This window comes from Cherax quadricarinatus, chromosome 81 (genome assembly GCF_038502225.1).
Source record: "Cherax quadricarinatus isolate ZL_2023a chromosome 81, ASM3850222v1, whole genome shotgun sequence".
NCBI classification, from domain to species: Eukaryota; Metazoa; Arthropoda; class Malacostraca; order Decapoda; family Parastacidae; genus Cherax; species Cherax quadricarinatus.
Window position 1 is genome coordinate 17,956,962 of NC_091372.1, and position 17,380 is coordinate 17,974,341.

Genomic DNA, 17,380 nt, shown 5'->3' on the forward strand with positions numbered 1-17,380 from the left:
TGCCACTTATGAAAGCATTTAGCGGTATTACACAGATTATTGACAGATTCTTTGCTATGTTAAATGATTATTTTCCTGGTTTCAGTAATGCCAGATTTCTCTTCCATCTGAGGACCTCTGCAGTTCTTCAGTTCTGTAGTCCAGCCTGAAAAAGCTGTTTTTCAGTTTATCATGCTTGTACAAAATACAGTGGTACCCCGAGTTTCAAACTTTCTTCGTTCCAGAAGGCTGTTCGAGTGCCGTTACTGAACGAATTTGTTCCCATAAGGAATAGTGTAAATTAGATTAATCCATTTCAGACCCCCAAAAATACACTTACAAAAGCACTTACAATACTGCATTTACATAATTGGTGGAGTTGGGAGGTGTTAGAAACTCAGGGTACCACTGTATTTGATTTTTGTTAGCTACTACTTTCCTCTGTGGTCACTGGAAAATGAAAGCCTGTTAAACATTTTGCACTCTGGATTGCTGGCCTTCTTTCACTGTCTCATGAACACTTAAGCTGAACAGTAAATCTTACTTATACCTACTCTCATTTTTATACTTTATTGTATTTCTTAAGAATTTCTAGTTTTGTAATACCTATTAAATTGAGGAAGACTGTTCCAGGACCAGATCACTTGGGCAATGATCTCCAAAACATTTAGCAGATATAATCGTACCTTAACCCTTTGAGGGCCAAGACCACTGATCTCAAACTTACTCTTAGGGTCGAACAATTTAAAAAAAAAAATGTTTTTTCTTATGAAATGATAAGAGAATCTTTTTCCAAAGGTAATGAAACCAAATTTACAAAATTTGATAGGAGACTTACAGAATTATGCTCTCACAAGTTAGTGGTCTCAGCTACACTTACACATCAGCAATTTCGCCCACTTTGAGCCCTATTTTTGGCCAATTCTATTGTTTCAGTTGACCAAACTCGTAGGTATTTTGTTAGTATTCCTTCTATTCTATTGATTGAGTAGAAGAAACTACCGATTACGTATTTCAACTAGCCAATAAAGTGATAAGAAATCAGTAATTTGACACATTTTACAAAATTAAAAAATGCCAATTTAAAATTAGGGTCTAGAATAAGTGGTGTAAACATTCCTGGCACTAAAAAACATTTTCTCTGTTCCTTAGTTATGTCCCCAGGCCTCTCTTGTATTATTCTTGCTTTCCATTTTTGAATTTTTATTCACACTAAAAATAGAAGATTGACCGTTATGCAGACCACTACATTATTGTAATACAGTGGACCCCTGACTTACGATATTAATTCGTTCCAGAGAGCACATTGTAAGACGAAATTATCGTAAGTCGAATTAATTTTCCCCATAAGAAATAATGGAAATCAAATTAATCCGTTCAAGACTCTCAAAAGTATGAAAAAAAAGTATTTTTGCCACATGAAATACAGGTCCTCCATCACAAATCCGGCAATCAGTTATTCAGTTATTCGGCACTAATTTTGGCAAGCATAATTTCAAATTTCCAGGGTCGCCACACCAACCTGCTGGTACTGTTTTGTGGTGCTACTTGCTGCATAAGTCATTCCAATTTCTTTTTCTCCATTTATTGTTATAACCTGCTTACTTTTAGCCCTAGCCAAGGTTCCAATGAATAAAAGAAATGCTTCTCATTATGTAAAGCACCTACACAGTACGTACAGTGGACCCCCGGTTAACGATATTTTTTCATTCCAGAAGTATGTTCAGGTGCCAGTACTGACCGAATTTGTTCCCATAAGGAATATTGTGAAGTAGATTCCATTTCACACACCCAAACATACACGTACAAAAGCACTTACATAAATACACTTACATAATTGGTCGCATTGGGAGGTGATCGTTAAGCGGGGGTCCACTGTACACTATCAATTAAAGATAAGGTGGCTTTGAAGCCACTGTCAGTTGTCATGAACTCAGTCTCATGAAGCAGGAGAATATGCTTTATTATTATTACACTAATATAAACACTACAGCTGATTTGCCTATCACAATTGATCTAATTTGACATAATAAACAATATAAATACAATATAAATATAATAAATATAAAACTGGGTTGTTTAAATGTGCGTGGATGTAGTGCGGATGACAAGAAACAGATGATTGCTGATGTTATGAATGAAAAGAAGTTGGATGTCCTGGCTCTAAGCGAAACAAAGCTGAAGGGGGTAGGAGAGTTTCAGTGGGGGGAAATAAATGGGATTAAATCTGGAGTATCTGAGAGAGTTAGAGCAAAGGAAGGGGTAGCAGTAATGTTAAATGATCAGTTATGGAAGGAGAAAAGAGAATATGAATGTGTAAATTCGAGAATTATGTGGATTAAAGTAAAGGTTGGATGCGAGAAGTGGGTCATAATAAGCGTGTATGCACCTGGAGAAGAGAGGAATGCAGAGGAGAGAGAGAGATTTTGGGAGATGTTAAGTGAATGTATAGGAGCCTTTGAACCAAGTGAGAGAGTAATTGTGGTAGGGGACCTGAATGCTAAAGTAGGAGAAACCTTTAGAGAGGGTGTGGTAGGTAAGTTTGGGGTGCCAGGTGTAAATGATAATGGGAGCCCTTTGATTGAACTTTGTATAGAAAGGGGTTTAGTTATAGGTAATACATATTTTAAGAAAAAGAGGATAAATAAGTATACACGATATGATGTAGGGCGAAATGACAGTAGTTTGTTGGATTATGTATTGGTAGATAAAAGACTGTTGAGTAGACTTCAGGATGTACATGTTTATCGAGGGGCCACAGATATATCAGATCACTTTCTAGTTGTAGCTACACTGAGAGTAAAAGGTAGATGGGATACAAGGAGAATAGAAGCATCAGGGAAGAGAGAGGTGAAGGTTTATAAACTAAAAGAGGAGGCAGTTAGGGTAAGATATAAACAGCTATTGGAGGATAGATGGGCTAATGAGAGCATAGGCAATGGGGTCGAAGAGGAATGGGGTAGGTTTAAAAATGTAGTGTTAGAGTGTTCAGCAGAAGTTTGTGGTTACAGGAAAGTGGGTGCAGGAGGGAAGAGGAGCGATTGGTGGAATGATGATGTAAAGAGAGTAGTAAGGGAGAAAAAGTTAGCATATGAGAAGTTTTTTACAAAGTAGAAGTGATGCAAGGAGGGAAGAGTATATGGAGAAAAAGAGAGAGGTTAAGAGAGTGGTGAAGCAATGTAAAAAGAGAGCAAATGAGAGAGTGGGTGAGCTGTTATCAACAAATTTTGTTGAAAATAAGAAAAAGTTTTGGAGTGAGATTAACAAGTTAAGGAAGCCTAGAGAACAAATGGATTTGTCAGTTAAAAATAGGAGAGGAGAGTTATTAAATGGAGAGTTAGAGGTATTGGGAAGATGGAGGGAATATTTTGAGGAATTGTTAAATGTTGATGAAGATAGGGAAGCTGTGATTTCGTGTATAGGGCAAGGAGGAATAACATCTTGTAGGAGTGAGGAAGAGCCAGTTGTGAGTGTGGGGGAAGTTCGTGAGGCAGTAGGTAAAATGAAAGGGGGTAAGGCAGCCGGGATTGATGGGATAAAGATAGAAATGTTAAAAGCAGGTGGGGATATAGTTTTGGAGTGGTTGGTGCAATTATTTAATAAATGTATGGAAGAGGGTAAGGTACCTAGGGATTGGCAGAGAGCATGCATAGTTCCTTTGTATAAAGGCAAAGGGGATAAAAGAGAGTGCAAAAATTATAGGGGGATAAGTCTGTTGAGTGTACCTGGTAAAGTGTATGGTAGAGTTATAATTGAAAGAATTAAGAGTAAGACGGAGAATAGGATAGCAGATGAACAAGGAGGCTTTAGGAAAGGTAGGGGGTGTGTGGACCAGGTGTTTACAGTGAAACATATAAGTGAACAGTATTTAGATAAGGCTAAAGAGGTCTTTGTGGCATTTATGGATTTGGAAAAGGCGTATGACAGGGTGGATAGGGGGGCAATGTGGCAGATGTTGCAAGTGTATGGTGTAGGAGGTAGGTTACTGAAAGCAGTGAAGAGTTTTTACGAGGATAGTGAGGCTCAAGTTAGAGTATGTAGAAAAGAGGGAAATTTTTTCCCAGTAAAAGTAGGCCTTAGACAAGGATGTGTGATGTCACCGTGGTTGTTTAATATATTTATAGATGGGGTTGTAAGAGAAGTAAATGCGAGAGTCTTGGCAAGAGGCGTGGAGTTAAAAGATAAAGAATCACACACAGGGTGGGAGTTGTCACAGCTGCTCTTTGCTGATGACACTGTGCTCTTGGGAGATTCTGAAGAGAAGCTGCAGAGATTGGTGGATGAATTTGGTAGGGTGTGCAAAAGAAGAAAATTAAAGGTGAATACAGGAAAGAGTAAGGTTATGAGGATAACAAAAAGATTAGGTGATGAAAGATTGAATATCAGATTGGAGGGAGAGAGTATGGAGGAGGTGAACGTATTCAGATATTTGGGAGTGGACGTGTCAGCGGATGGGTCTATGAAAGATGAGGTGAATCATAGAATTGATGAGGGAAAAATAGTGAGTGGTGCACTTAGGAGTCTGTGGAGACAGAGAACTTTGTCCTTGGAGGCAAAGAGGGAAATGTATGAGAGTATAGTTTTACCAACGCTCTTATATGGGTGTGAAGCATGGGTGATGAATGTTGCAGCGAGGAGAAGGCTGGAGGCAGTGGAGATGTCATGTCTGAGGGCAATGTGTGGTGTGAATATAATGCAGAGAATTCGTAGTTTGGAAGTTAGGAGGAGGTGCGGGATTACCAAAACTGTTGTCCAGAGGGCTGAGGAAGGGTTGTTGAGGTGGTTCGGACATGTAGAGAGAATGGAGCGAAACAGAATAACTTCAAGAGTGTATCAGTCTGTAGTGGAAGGAAGGCGGGGTAGGGGTCGGCCTAGGAAGGGTTGGAGGGAGGGGGTAAAGGAGGTTTTGTGTGCGAGGGGCTTGGACTTCCAGCAGGCATGCGTGAGCGTGTTTGATAGGAGTGAATGGAGACAAATGGTTTTTAATACTTGACGTGCTGTTGGAGTGTGAGCAAAGTAACATTTATGAAGGGATTCAGGGAAACCGGCAGGCCGGACTTGAGTCCTGGAGATGGGAAGTACAGTGCCTGCACTCTGAAGGAGGGGTGTTAATGTTGCAGTTTAAAAACTGTAGTGTAAAGCACCCTTCTGGCAAGACAGTGATGGAGTGAATGATGGTGAAAGTTTTTCTTTTTCGGGCCACCCTGCCTTGGTGGGAATCGGCCAGTGTGATAATAAAAATAATAATAATTAGGCTCAAGTTAGAGTATGTAGGAAAGAGGGAAATTATTTCCCAGTAAAAGTAGGCCTTAGACAAGGATGTGTGATGTCACCGTGGTTGTTTAATATATTTATAGATGGGGTTGTAAGAGAAGTAAATGCGAGGGTCTTGGCAAGAGGCATGGAGTTAAAAGATAAAGAATCACACATAAAGTGGGAGTTGTCTCAGTTGCTCTTTGCTGATGACACTGTGCTCTTGGGAGATTCTGAAGAGAAGTTGCAGAGATTGGTGGATGAATTTGGTAGGGTATGCAAAAGAAGAAAATTAAAGGTGAATACAGGAAAGAGTAAGGTTATGAGGATAACAAAAAGATTAGGTGATGAAAGATTGGATATCAGATTGGAGGGAGAGAGTATGGAGGAAGTGAATGTATTCAGATATTTGGGAGTGGACGTGTCAGCGGATGGGTCTATGAAAGATGAGGTGAATCATAGAATTGATGAGGGGAAAAGGGTGAGTGGTGCACTTAGGAGTCTGTGGAGACAAAGAACTTTGTCCTTGGAGGCAAAGAGGGGAATGTATGAGAGTATAGTTTTACCAACGCTCTTATATGGGTGTGAAGCATGGGTGATGAATGTTGCAGCGAGGAGAAGGCTGGAGGCAGTGGAGATGTCATGTCTGAGGGCAATGTGTGGTGTGAATATAATGCAGAGAATTCGTAGTTTGGAAGTTAGGAGGAGGTGCGGGATTACCAAAACTGTTGTCCAGAGGGCTGAGGAAGGGTTGTTGAGGTGGTTCGGACATGTGGAGAGAATGGAGCGAAACAGAATAACTTCAAGAGTGTATCAGTCTGTAGTGGAAGGAAGGCGGGGTAGGGGTCGGCCTAGGAAAGGTTGGAGGGAGGGGGTAAAGGAGGTTTTGTGTGCGAGGGGCTTGGACTTCCAGCAGGCATGCGTGAGCGTGTTTGATAGGAGTTAATGGAGACAAATGGTTTTTAATACTTGACGTGCTGTTGGAGTGTGAGCAAAGTAACATTTATGAAGGGGTTCAGGGAAACCGGCAGGCCGGAGTTGAGTCCTGGAGATGGGAAGTACAGTGCCTGCACTCTGAAGGAGGGGTGTTAATGTTGCAGTTTAAAAACTGTAGTGTAAAGCACCCTTCTGGCAAGACAGTGATGGAGTAAATGATGGTGAAAGTTTTTCTTTTTCGGGCCACCCTGCCTTGGTGGGAATCGGCCAGTGTGATAATAATAAAATAAATAAATACAGTGGACCCCAACATTCGATGGCATCGACATTCGATAAATCCGACATTTGATGCATTTTAACGCAAAAATTTCGCCTCGACATTCGATGGAAAACCCAACATTCGATACGATTCGTATGAGATGTGTCCACATGTGGCCTGAACTGCACCGTGTGTGCCAGTGTTTACAAGCCAGCCAGTGTGCACGCATTTAAGGATACATTTGGTACATTCCATATTATCTATGTTATCTCTGTTTTTGGTGCTTGTTTCTGCAAAATAAGTAACCATGGGCCCCAAGAAAGCTTCTAGTGCCAACCCTTCGAGAAAAAAGGTGCTAATGACTATTGAAATGAAGAAAGAGATAATTGCAAACTCAAAAGTGGAGTGCGTGTGTCGGAGTGCATGATGATTTGGTAAAGAAATTGCCTGCAACTAGTGGTGATGTGAGTGAATTTCAGGCCAGCAAAGGTTGGTTTGAAAGATTTAAGAATCGTAGTGGCATACATAGTGTGGTAAGGCATGGTGAGGCTGCCAGTTCAAGTCCTAATAGAAGGGGATTCCCCTTCTAAACACTAACACCATCCACACTCTCCCCTCCTCCCATCCCATCAATCATCACCAGATCTTCATTAACCCTTTGAGGGTCGACAGGTCCTCTCAGAGACTCATTCTCAGGAAAGGCCAAATTTCAAAAAAGAAAAAAATAATTTTTTCTTATGAGAAAATAGTTTTTTTTTCTAAATATTATAGGCTAAACAAAAATTTTTTACCATCAATACTTACCGAGATATGGAGGCGTGAAGTTGACGAGAAAGGGGGACGATGTGGCAACATCGCCGACTGCCGTCTCCCGGTATTCTTTTATTTACTGTTTTATGTACTATTTTCTATTATTTTTTAATTTATCTTTTTCCAAGTAACTTTTATGGCCTGTGAGACCAATATGATCAGTATTTTGTAAGTTTTTTCTTTTTCAATACTACACAATAAGGGCGTAAACACTGTTGCCATTGTTTTGTTTAGAGAAAATATTTACACAAACAAACGATATGAAATGTTGTTTATTACTATTTTTCTATATTTTATATACACATATACAGTCTCAGGACATGTTTCTAGAAGTTCTGCAGCCTGTGGAACTCTTTGAAACATGGTGTCATGCACAGTGGTGTTTTACACCATGTTTCTAGAAGTTCTGCAGCCTGTGGAACTCTTTGAAACATGGTGTCATGCACAGTGGTGTTTTACATTCCTCACACATAAAACGAGTGTCTCTGTGTTGTTGTGGGCGTTTCCTTGTGTGTGCACAGACGTAACACCTCTTCTGAGCCTTTTTCTTGAAAGCAGTAGCAGGCAGTTTTACTAGGAAGTGATCACTATGCTTCAGATGAGAAGGTAGTTGTTGATAATTTGGTGGGCGGTCTATTGCAGGTGCTGTTCCTTGGTACTTGAATACTATTTGTCTGATGACAGACAAACAGAATTCGCCATATTGTGGTTTGTTTCTGGTCCTCATCTTATACATATTATAAGCATTGAGCATGGAAATGTCCAGAAGATGGAAAAAGAGTTTTATGTACCACTTATAACTCTTGCGAACACAATCAGCAAACCCAATCTGCATGTCACATTTGTCCACTGAACGCATGTTGAAGGTGTAATCAATTACAGCTGCAGGTTTTAGAATGGGTTCATTGCTCTCTCTGTGCTGCCTGCCAGTGTCTGCCATTTCATTAGGGTGAACTGATGACAACAGTGTGACATCTCGTTTGTCATGCCACCGAAATGTCATGATGTCATTGACAGCAAACACCTGCACCTCACCTCTACGAGTGCCAGCGTCAAACCTGGGCATATGTTTCCGATTTGCACGCACTGTGCCACACACATCTGTCATGTTCACTTGCAAAAAATCACTGAGTGAGGGGCTTGTGTACCAGTTATCAGTATATAATATATGCCCCTTACCAAGGTATGGTTCTATCATTGTTCTAACCACATCACCAAAGATGCCCAATAACTTCCTGGTATTTTGCAATGTATGACTTCCAGTGCACATAATAATAACAAATAACAGAAAAAGGCACAATACCGTGACTGGAATGATACACAAATAACCCGCACATAAAAGAGAGAAGCTTACGACGACGTTTCGGTCTGACTTGGACCATTGACAAAGTCACAAAGTGACTTGTCAATGGTCACAAAGTCACAAAGTGACTTGTCAATGGTCCAAGTTGGACCGAAACGTCGTCGCAAGCTTCTCTCTTTTATGTGCGGGTTATTTGTGCACACAATAATATCCAATACAAGACCACTGTAGCAATCACAAAGCACAAACAACTTTATACCGAAGTGTTTCCTCTTGCTTGGTATGTACTGCTTGAACGAGAGTCTTCCTTTGAACAGAATCGAAGACTTGTCAATTACAAGCTTCCTGAAGGGATAAAAATACATATTGAATTTCTCTTTCAGATACACAAACACATGCCTAATCTTATATAACCTGTCGTTTCTGTCAGGCCTGGTTTTGTCTGAGAAGTGAAGCATACGTAACATTAGCAAAAATCAATTCACTGGCATTGTATCACTGAAACCTGGTGTTGCAATCAGGCGGTCTGTTGACCAGTATGATTTCACTTTGCGCTTATACACATGTGGCATAAGCATTATTGTGGCAAAGAAAAGATACATCTCAGCCACAGTTGCCTCCTTCCACTGGTGTAGACGTGATTTTGGTGAAAGTATTGTGTTTGCCATGGTGTACTCATAGTATGTGTTGCTTTCCATGACAATACTTTCGATTAGGGGTTCGTCAAAGAATAACTCGAAACATTCCAGTTCATTGGCATTGTTCCCAAGTGTACAAAATGACCGTATTCCGCTTTGGCTGCCATCAAACTGGTGGGGATTTGGAACAAAATTGACAGCTTCCTGCCAATCCCAGGTGTGGTCTGCTGGTGGGTACTGGACAATGACAGGTGGTTGTGGTTGTGGAGGCTGGTGTGGTGGGTGGTTGGGGGATGGTGGCCTTTGTTGTAGATCAGCTGAAGCAGTGGCGTGGGTGGCAGCATGGGTGGCAGCATGGCCCACTGCTGGTGCCTCACGGCCGTCACCACCACTACCACCACCACGCACATTTTCCATCCCAGTTGCAACACTATCATCATCATTTTCACTGTCTGTTCCTGTTGTACAGCCACAGGATGTACTCCGAGATGTACTCCTTCCCCTTTGAATAGAATATGGCACACTACCAGAGCGCATATATCGTCGTATATACTGACGCTTCACTGGGGAATATTGCACTTCACTATCACTACTGGAACTGTTTTCAAGAGCTTGTAGTTCATAATCACTATCACTATCATCACAAATGCTCACATCTGAGTCTGGGATTTGGGAAAATAGGAGTTTCCTCTTTGATTCTGGTACAACTGAACATGAACAAGATGGCCCAGCACCAGAGGTGGAAGGCTGAGGGTCGTCTGGGTTTTCCTCACTAACCTAACCTATTACCATTATTATGGTAATAGTCAAAATCTCACCAAAACCTTGAAACTCATCTTCACTGGCACTTCCATCTGTATTAGAACTGTCACTGGGGAACAAAAGTGTCCCAGTTCACCAAGGAGTGAGGAACTTCTTACCGCGAAGCATGGTGTACATTGTGTACTAAGATGGCGTTCCCACAATGCACCATTAGGTCCCAGATTTTTTTTTTCCCATGAGATTTGACGGCGCTAGAATTTATGCGTACTAGTACATCAAAAACCCCTGCGCGTAAGCTGTACTAGTACGTCCAAAACCCTCAAAGGGTTAAATGATTTCAGCATTGTTAGTTTTGATGTTACTTCCTTGTTTTCAAAAGTTCCAGTTGATGATTTATTAATTTTCTTATCCGAAGAACTTGTTAATTATGATTTACCATTGCCAGTTCCTACTATCATTAAACTTATTATACTTTGTATTGTTGATGCAAAATTTGTATTTAATGATGGGTTTTATACTCAGAAGTTTGGTATGGCAGTGGGAAATTCTCTTTCACCTGTTCTTAGTAGTTTATACTTGGAATTTTTTGAAACAAGACTGCTTAACACAATCCTTCCTAACAGAGCTAATTGGTTTAGATATGTTGATGGTATTTTGTGTCTTATGCCTAAGAATGTAGATATAAACCATTTCCTTGTTAAATTAAATAGCTTAGCTCTTTCTATAAATTTTACTGTTGACTTCAAAGAAAATAACTCATTGCCTTTCCTAGATGTTTTAATTATTAACCCTTTCAGGGTGTGCTGTACTAGTATGGCTTACGCACAAGGGTTGGTGCCGTACTAATACACGTAAATTCTAGCGCCCTCAAATGAAGTGGGAAAAAGCTGGTAGGCATAGATGTGAGAGATTAGATCTGCGTGGTCAGTGTGCGCTGTATAAAAAAATCCTGCAGCACACAGTGCAGAATGAGAAGAAAAAACTCCGACTGTGTTTTTGGTTTAAAACAGCGACTTTGCAGTGTATTTTCGCATGGTATTTATGGTTGTATTCTCATTTACATGGCCTCATTTGATAGAATGGAATATATATTATAGAAATAGTGATTTTGATTGATATCATGAAGACAAGTACCTTAAAATTTAGCTCAAAATAGTGAAAATGTTTGATTTTTGCTGATGTTCAAGAGTCAACAGATCAAACCTCGCGTCCAATACACGTCAACTGATGAGTCTAATATTCCTTCACAAGTGCGCTGATATTATTTATACCATTTCTACAATGATGCAGTAGTATACATAACAGTAAATCTTCTGTTTTTTGTGAGAAGAAAAAATCAAAATGGAAAGGAAAATTAATGTAAGAGTGGCGTGGTAATGTGACTAATGAACAGATACAATGTTATTTTAGTGCCAGGAATGTCTGTCTTGTTTATTCTGGACCCTATTTTGAAATTGGCACTTTTGAAATATGTGTAAAATTGGCCAAATTGTCAATTTCTGACCACTATATTGGGTAGTTGAAATTGGTAAATGGGTGGTTTCTTCTACTCAATCAATAGAACAAATGAAAGATCTAGTGAAATAGCTATGATTTTAGTAGACTAGAATATTGGATTTGGCCGAAAATAGGGATCAAACTGAGTGAAATCGCCATGACGTAAATATCGTCAAGACCGTTACCAAATTTCATACTGTTGGTGTCATTATGATCGGAAAAAGATTCTCTATCATTTCATGAGAATTTTTTGTTTTTTTCCTGAAAATTTTTTGACCCTGAGAACGAGTTTGGGAGAGGGCCTCTCGACTCTGAAAGGGTTAAGGGTAACCGTGATTGTGAATTTAAAATTTACAGAAATTCAACAAATAACTGTTCGTATTTACACTATTTTTCTTCACATAAAGATGGAGTTAAACTGTCAGTATTCTCATCAATGTTTTTGAGGACTTTACGTATTTGTAGCCCAGAGTTCATAGATGAAGAAATCTCCAAAATTTATGAAATAGCTAATAATCTAAAATACCCAAAAAACTTAATTGATAAATCCTTTAAAATAGCTAGAAATACTTTTTTACAATTCTAAAAGGAACAACCAGCCTTATTCAACTAAAAATATTATGTTGGTTCTCCCTTACCATCAAAACTTGGTTGATATGTCTTCTCTTCTTATAATAATAATATAATAATAATAATAATATAATATATTTTATTTTGACATGATACATGTATATAAAAAGTAGTATAATAGATGAGTGTACAGTGGACCCTCGCCTAGTGAACGCATCGCATAACGTTAAATTCGCACCGCATAAAGTTAAATTCGCCTAACGATACATTTTAACGCTAACATTTTGCCTTGGCTAATGCTAAAAAACTCGCCTAACGATATTCGTTCTCGGGTACCAATTAATATCGTTAGGTGAGGGTCCACTGTACATGCCAAAAGCCCCTTTATATGCAGAGCATTTCAGACAAACTTAGAGATTAACTTAAGATTAGTAAGGCAATAACAGTACACATGTTCATCAGGTGAGTTACATTGAATACAAGAGACTTGAGTATACTATTAAGTCATGCTATATGACTTTAATAAGTCTTGTAGAGAAGACGTACATTTTTTTATTATTAACCTTAAGTGGATACAATGGAGTGATTAACATTTGAGATGAATACAGACATTGAGAGCAAGCGTATGTTGATTATATTAATGAAAAAGTTTTACCTTTGTTCATGATATTGAGCAAATGCATGTACAGTTTTTACATGTACAGTAGGGCCCTGCTTTACGGGGTTCCGCTAATATGGCGATTTCAAATTATGACCAAAACTTGCTGTACGGCTCCCAGTCTTTTTAATACGGCACGCCCCACCCGGTTTGTTTACATCTCCTTGAGCACATTTCTCTGTTATGTCTGGAAACTTTTCAAAATTTCAAGTGTTTTAAAGTTATTGCATATTTTATATGTACTCTGATAATTATACTTATGTGTACCTGTACCTAAATATACATTGGTACCTTGAGTTACGAACATAATTCATTCCAGAAGGCTGTTCAGGTGCCGATACTGAACAAATTTGTTCCCCTAAGGAATAATGTAAATTAGATTAGTCCGCTGCAGATCCCCAAAAATACTCTTACAAAAGCACTTACAAAAATACACTTGCATAATTGTTCGAGTTGGGAGCTGTTCAAAACTCGAGGTACCACTGTACTTCCACACTGTGCTGGCATGCAGGTACACATTACAGTCACTAAGAGTCTCTCTACTCTTGATGCCATATTCATAATAGTAACAAGTAATCTCTTGGGTGCATTAAATGTCATGTATTACTTTAATATAGACGTTTCCATTAATCCATCTGTAATTTTTTTCAAAATTATATAATAAACACACTACATAACATATAAACATGGTAAATACACCCTACAGTAGAATAAATTAACATAAATATGAGATGTGGTAGTCAGGCAAACATCGGAGAAAATGTGTACACTATAATATTACTGGGGATAACTAGAAAATTATTCTTTTCGTATACCTTCACTCAGAGCATCATTTCTTCTGAAAATGGTGTTACATGAGAATGGGAGTGTTTCTCTTTATTTATTCTACTGTATCAACATGGAGACAACTTGTACACAATGTGAAGTGTTTGTATTATGGTATAATACAAACGTGTATGAATGAAAACCAGACACATTCGCTTGGTTTGCTTACATTACGTGTGGGTGGGGTGGGCTGCCCTGGCTGGCTGGCTACCGTACTTCCCAAACCTGACTTCCTATACATAAAACTCACCTCTCACCCCACATTAAGACTACAAATATTTTAAGGTAAATAATGGGTGTACTGTATGTGTATTTTACTTTTCATTTTTTTAATGCCTAATTCTATTGTTAACTTAATATATGTTAGTGTAAACTTGTTATCTGCCGTGTAAGTGGGGCCCTACTGTATTTATGATGGGCTGGGATAGCTTAAGGAGGTAAGGTGTTTTCAACTGTGGTTTAAAAATGCTAGCTGAACCAGTGGTTCTGGCGATTTTGGGCCCTTTTATGTATAATGAGTTTTTGAAAAGATTTAGCCTTACATAGGGAATGTCATAGAGGTTTTTGTGCCTAGTGTTGTGTCTATGAGTCCTGTTGCAACTGTCAAGAAAGTGTTTCAGGTTGGGATTTGTGTTAGAATTGATTGTTCTGTAAATGTATGTTGCACAATAATGCAAGTGAATGTTTTGTACAGTGAGTACATTTAAGTCTTTGAAGAGTGGGAGGGTGTGTTGTTTAGCAGTGGATTGTATAATCATTCGCACTGCAGCTTTTTATGTTATTATTGATTTTAGGTGATTTTTCATTGTGAAACCCCAGGAACAAATAGCATAGTGTAAGTAGTGCTGTTTGTGGTACATATTAACATATCTTTGAGAGAATGCCAACTGTTTTAGAAACTTTTCTTGTTGTGTGTTGGATACGGGTGTTGAATTTCAGGCTGTTATCAAGGTGCAGACCCAGAAATTTTCCCCTCAATATGTTTAGCACTCATGTTTAGCACTAATGTTTAACATAATGTTTAGTTGAGCCTCACTTGATCTGCTCCCAGACATAATATAGAAAGCTTTATCAATATAAGTGTGAGTTTATTAGCAGTCATCCAGGTCGATATTTCTGTGAGCTTTTCATTAGCCCTTAAACTGTCCAAACGTAGATCTACGCTTTTTCAGCATTTCAAAGTATGTAAAAAAAAGTTAATCTTTTTTTTTTAACATTTGAAAATGTGTAAAAAAAACTTTGATCTAATTTTTTTTTTTGTTATATTTGAAAATATGTAAAAAAAAAAACATAGATCTACTTTTGGAGCGCTACACATGTGAACATAGATCTTCTTGGACAGTTTAAGGGTTAAGGTTGAGTGATACAAGATTAGGGTGGGAGAAGACAAAAGTTGTGTCATTAGCAGAGAGAATAGGCCTAAGGGTTTAGGCCATTCCAATAACTGAAGCAGACCTAGTAAATGCCCACAAAATAGATCAGGGACTGTTGGAGACTTCAGTCCTTCCTAAGGAAAATTGCAAAAATTAAAGTATCCCACCCCTGAGGTCTGTCAGGCCACCTTCTGTCTGAAACTGACTAAGTCTTCTCCATTTCACTATTATGTCTTCTTGTCTGTCAGCTGATACTAAGAAACAATCAGTTAAAGCTGTAAAAACCCAAAGTTGATATTTTAATCCTAAGACAATGTTTTGCACTAAATGGGGCAGGATTTTTTGTTTATTCTGTGTACACCCATTCTACAGAGCCATTATATCTTGTCTAGACCAAAATTTACCACTCGCAGTAAATTTGAGTACACTTATCATTTACATGTAGATCTATGTAAATGACACGGGGCCCCAGTTACGTAGATCTACTTGAGTGAGAGTGAAAAGATTAACGAGTTAAGTTCAAGCCATCTGAAATGAATTGCAGTTTACCATGTCCTCTGTTAGCATTCTTAGATTAGCAGATTGTGTTTGCTCTTTATTTTTTAATAAGAGTGTGCTTTGTTTAATCAGTTATATACAGGAAATACTTCCACAGCTTTATAGGATTATGCTGAAACTTCAGGAACTAAGATTTTGTAATTAATTGCAGATGATTTGCCTATTGCTCCATCACCTCCGCCAGTACTCCCACCACCTCCCCCACAACGACCGGAGAAAATGGACAAGGAAATCCAGAAGTTCGACTTGGAGGAGCTTATGATTCAGTTCAATTTTATTGTCAAAACTCATGATATGTCTGGTAAATTAATTTGTCTTTTGTTTTCTCCATTTTGTATATGTAGATTTTTAGTGAAGTGCTCTGTTTTCTTTAGACATAATAAATTAATTTTATATTAATCATGCTTTCAGATTTGTACTTTTTAGTAACAGTCATGACAAGCAATTATAATTGTTTTGAATGAGTGCTCAAACTCTGTCAATGAGGGACACAGTGAGAAGTTTAAATGCATATTGCAAAGGCAAATTAATTTAAATTTTTGTTTCTAATAGAGTTAGAGCTAGGGATGGAGTAGCAATAATGTTGAAGGATAAGTTACGGCAGGTAAAGAAGGAATATAAATGTATAAATTCAAGGATTATGTGGAGTAAAATAAAGGTTGGATGTGAAAAGTGGGTTATAGTAAGTGTTTATGCACCTGGAGAAGAGAGAGGTGTAGGAGGAGAGAGAAATTTTGGGAAATATTGAGTGAGTGTGTGGGGAGTTTTGAACCAAGTGAGAGGTACTTGTGGTTGGGAATCTCAATGCTAAAGTGGGTTAAAATGTTGTAGAGGGAGTAGTAGGTAAATTTGGGGTGCCAGGGGTAAATGAAAATAGGGAGCCATTAATTGAACTATGTGTAGAAAGAGGTTTGGTAATAAGTAATACAGTGGACCCTCGGTTATCGACTGTAATCTGTTCCAGAAGGTCGGCCTAAAACCGAAATGGTCGAAAACCGAAATAATATTTCCCATAAGAATTAATGTAAATACAGTTAATCCGTTCCAGACAACCAAAAATATTAACAAAAAATACATTTTTTGAAGATTAATTATAGTTTTACATACACAAAACAATGAGACCTAAATAAAATAAATACATGAACAATTAAATCACTATTACATACCTTTATTGTCGACTCTTGTTGGGGTTATTGTTTGGAAGGAGAATCCCCCTCCATAAGGACTTCAGGTAACAAGTCCCTCTTTGGAGGTTACTTCCTTTCTTTGTCTTTTAATGCCACTAGGACCAGCTTGAGAGTCACTGGACCCCTGTCACACAGAATAACTGTTCAGAGAGCTCTGTTTCTGGCATCTCTAAGATTTCCCTAAAGTGGGACAAAGTTTGTCACTGAACATGTTGCAGATATAGCTTGTATCAGCTTGGTCAGGGTGATACTTTTCAACAAAACTTTGCACCTCATTCCACTTGCACACCTGTCCTTAATCACTGAAAAAGGCACCTTGTCCCCTCTCTCTTCCTCCTCCTCTGAAGCAATTTCTTCAGCTGCAATCTGTTGCTGTTCCAGTTGAAGGTCTTGCAACTCTTCAGTGGTTAGCTCTTCCCTGTGGTACTCCACCAACTCTTCCACATCCTCGCCACTCACATCCAACCCCATGGACTTCCACAGTAGATTGCACAGCAGGTGTAGGGTCACCCCCAAACCCTTTAAAATCCTTCTCTTGGACATAATCTGGCCACAATTTTCTCCAAGCAGAGTTCAAAGTTCTGGAAGTCACTCCCTCAATGGAGGATACTGGAGTGATTCCTCCAAAACTCTCTTAGGGTCAAATGAATGTCCAAGGTCACTTCAAAATACCTTTGAAACACTGCTTTTGTGTAGAGTTTTTTCAAGTTAGAAAATGACCTGCTGATCCATGGGCTGGATGATGGGAGTGGTGTTAGGAGGCAAGAACTTC

General features: G+C 38.8%; 1 protein-coding gene across 1 annotated transcript in view; it reads left to right on the plus strand.

Annotated features, from left to right (window-relative positions):
* Nucleotides 1-17,380, plus strand: part of LOC128699918 (uncharacterized) — a 321,982-nt gene that overhangs the window by 244,773 nt on the left and 59,829 nt on the right. The window contains exon 11 of the mRNA XM_070102480.1: nt 15,573-15,722. Coding sequence (XP_069958581.1) covers nt 15,573-15,722 — 150 coding nt within the window. The remainder of the gene's footprint in view (nt 1-15,572; nt 15,723-17,380) is intronic.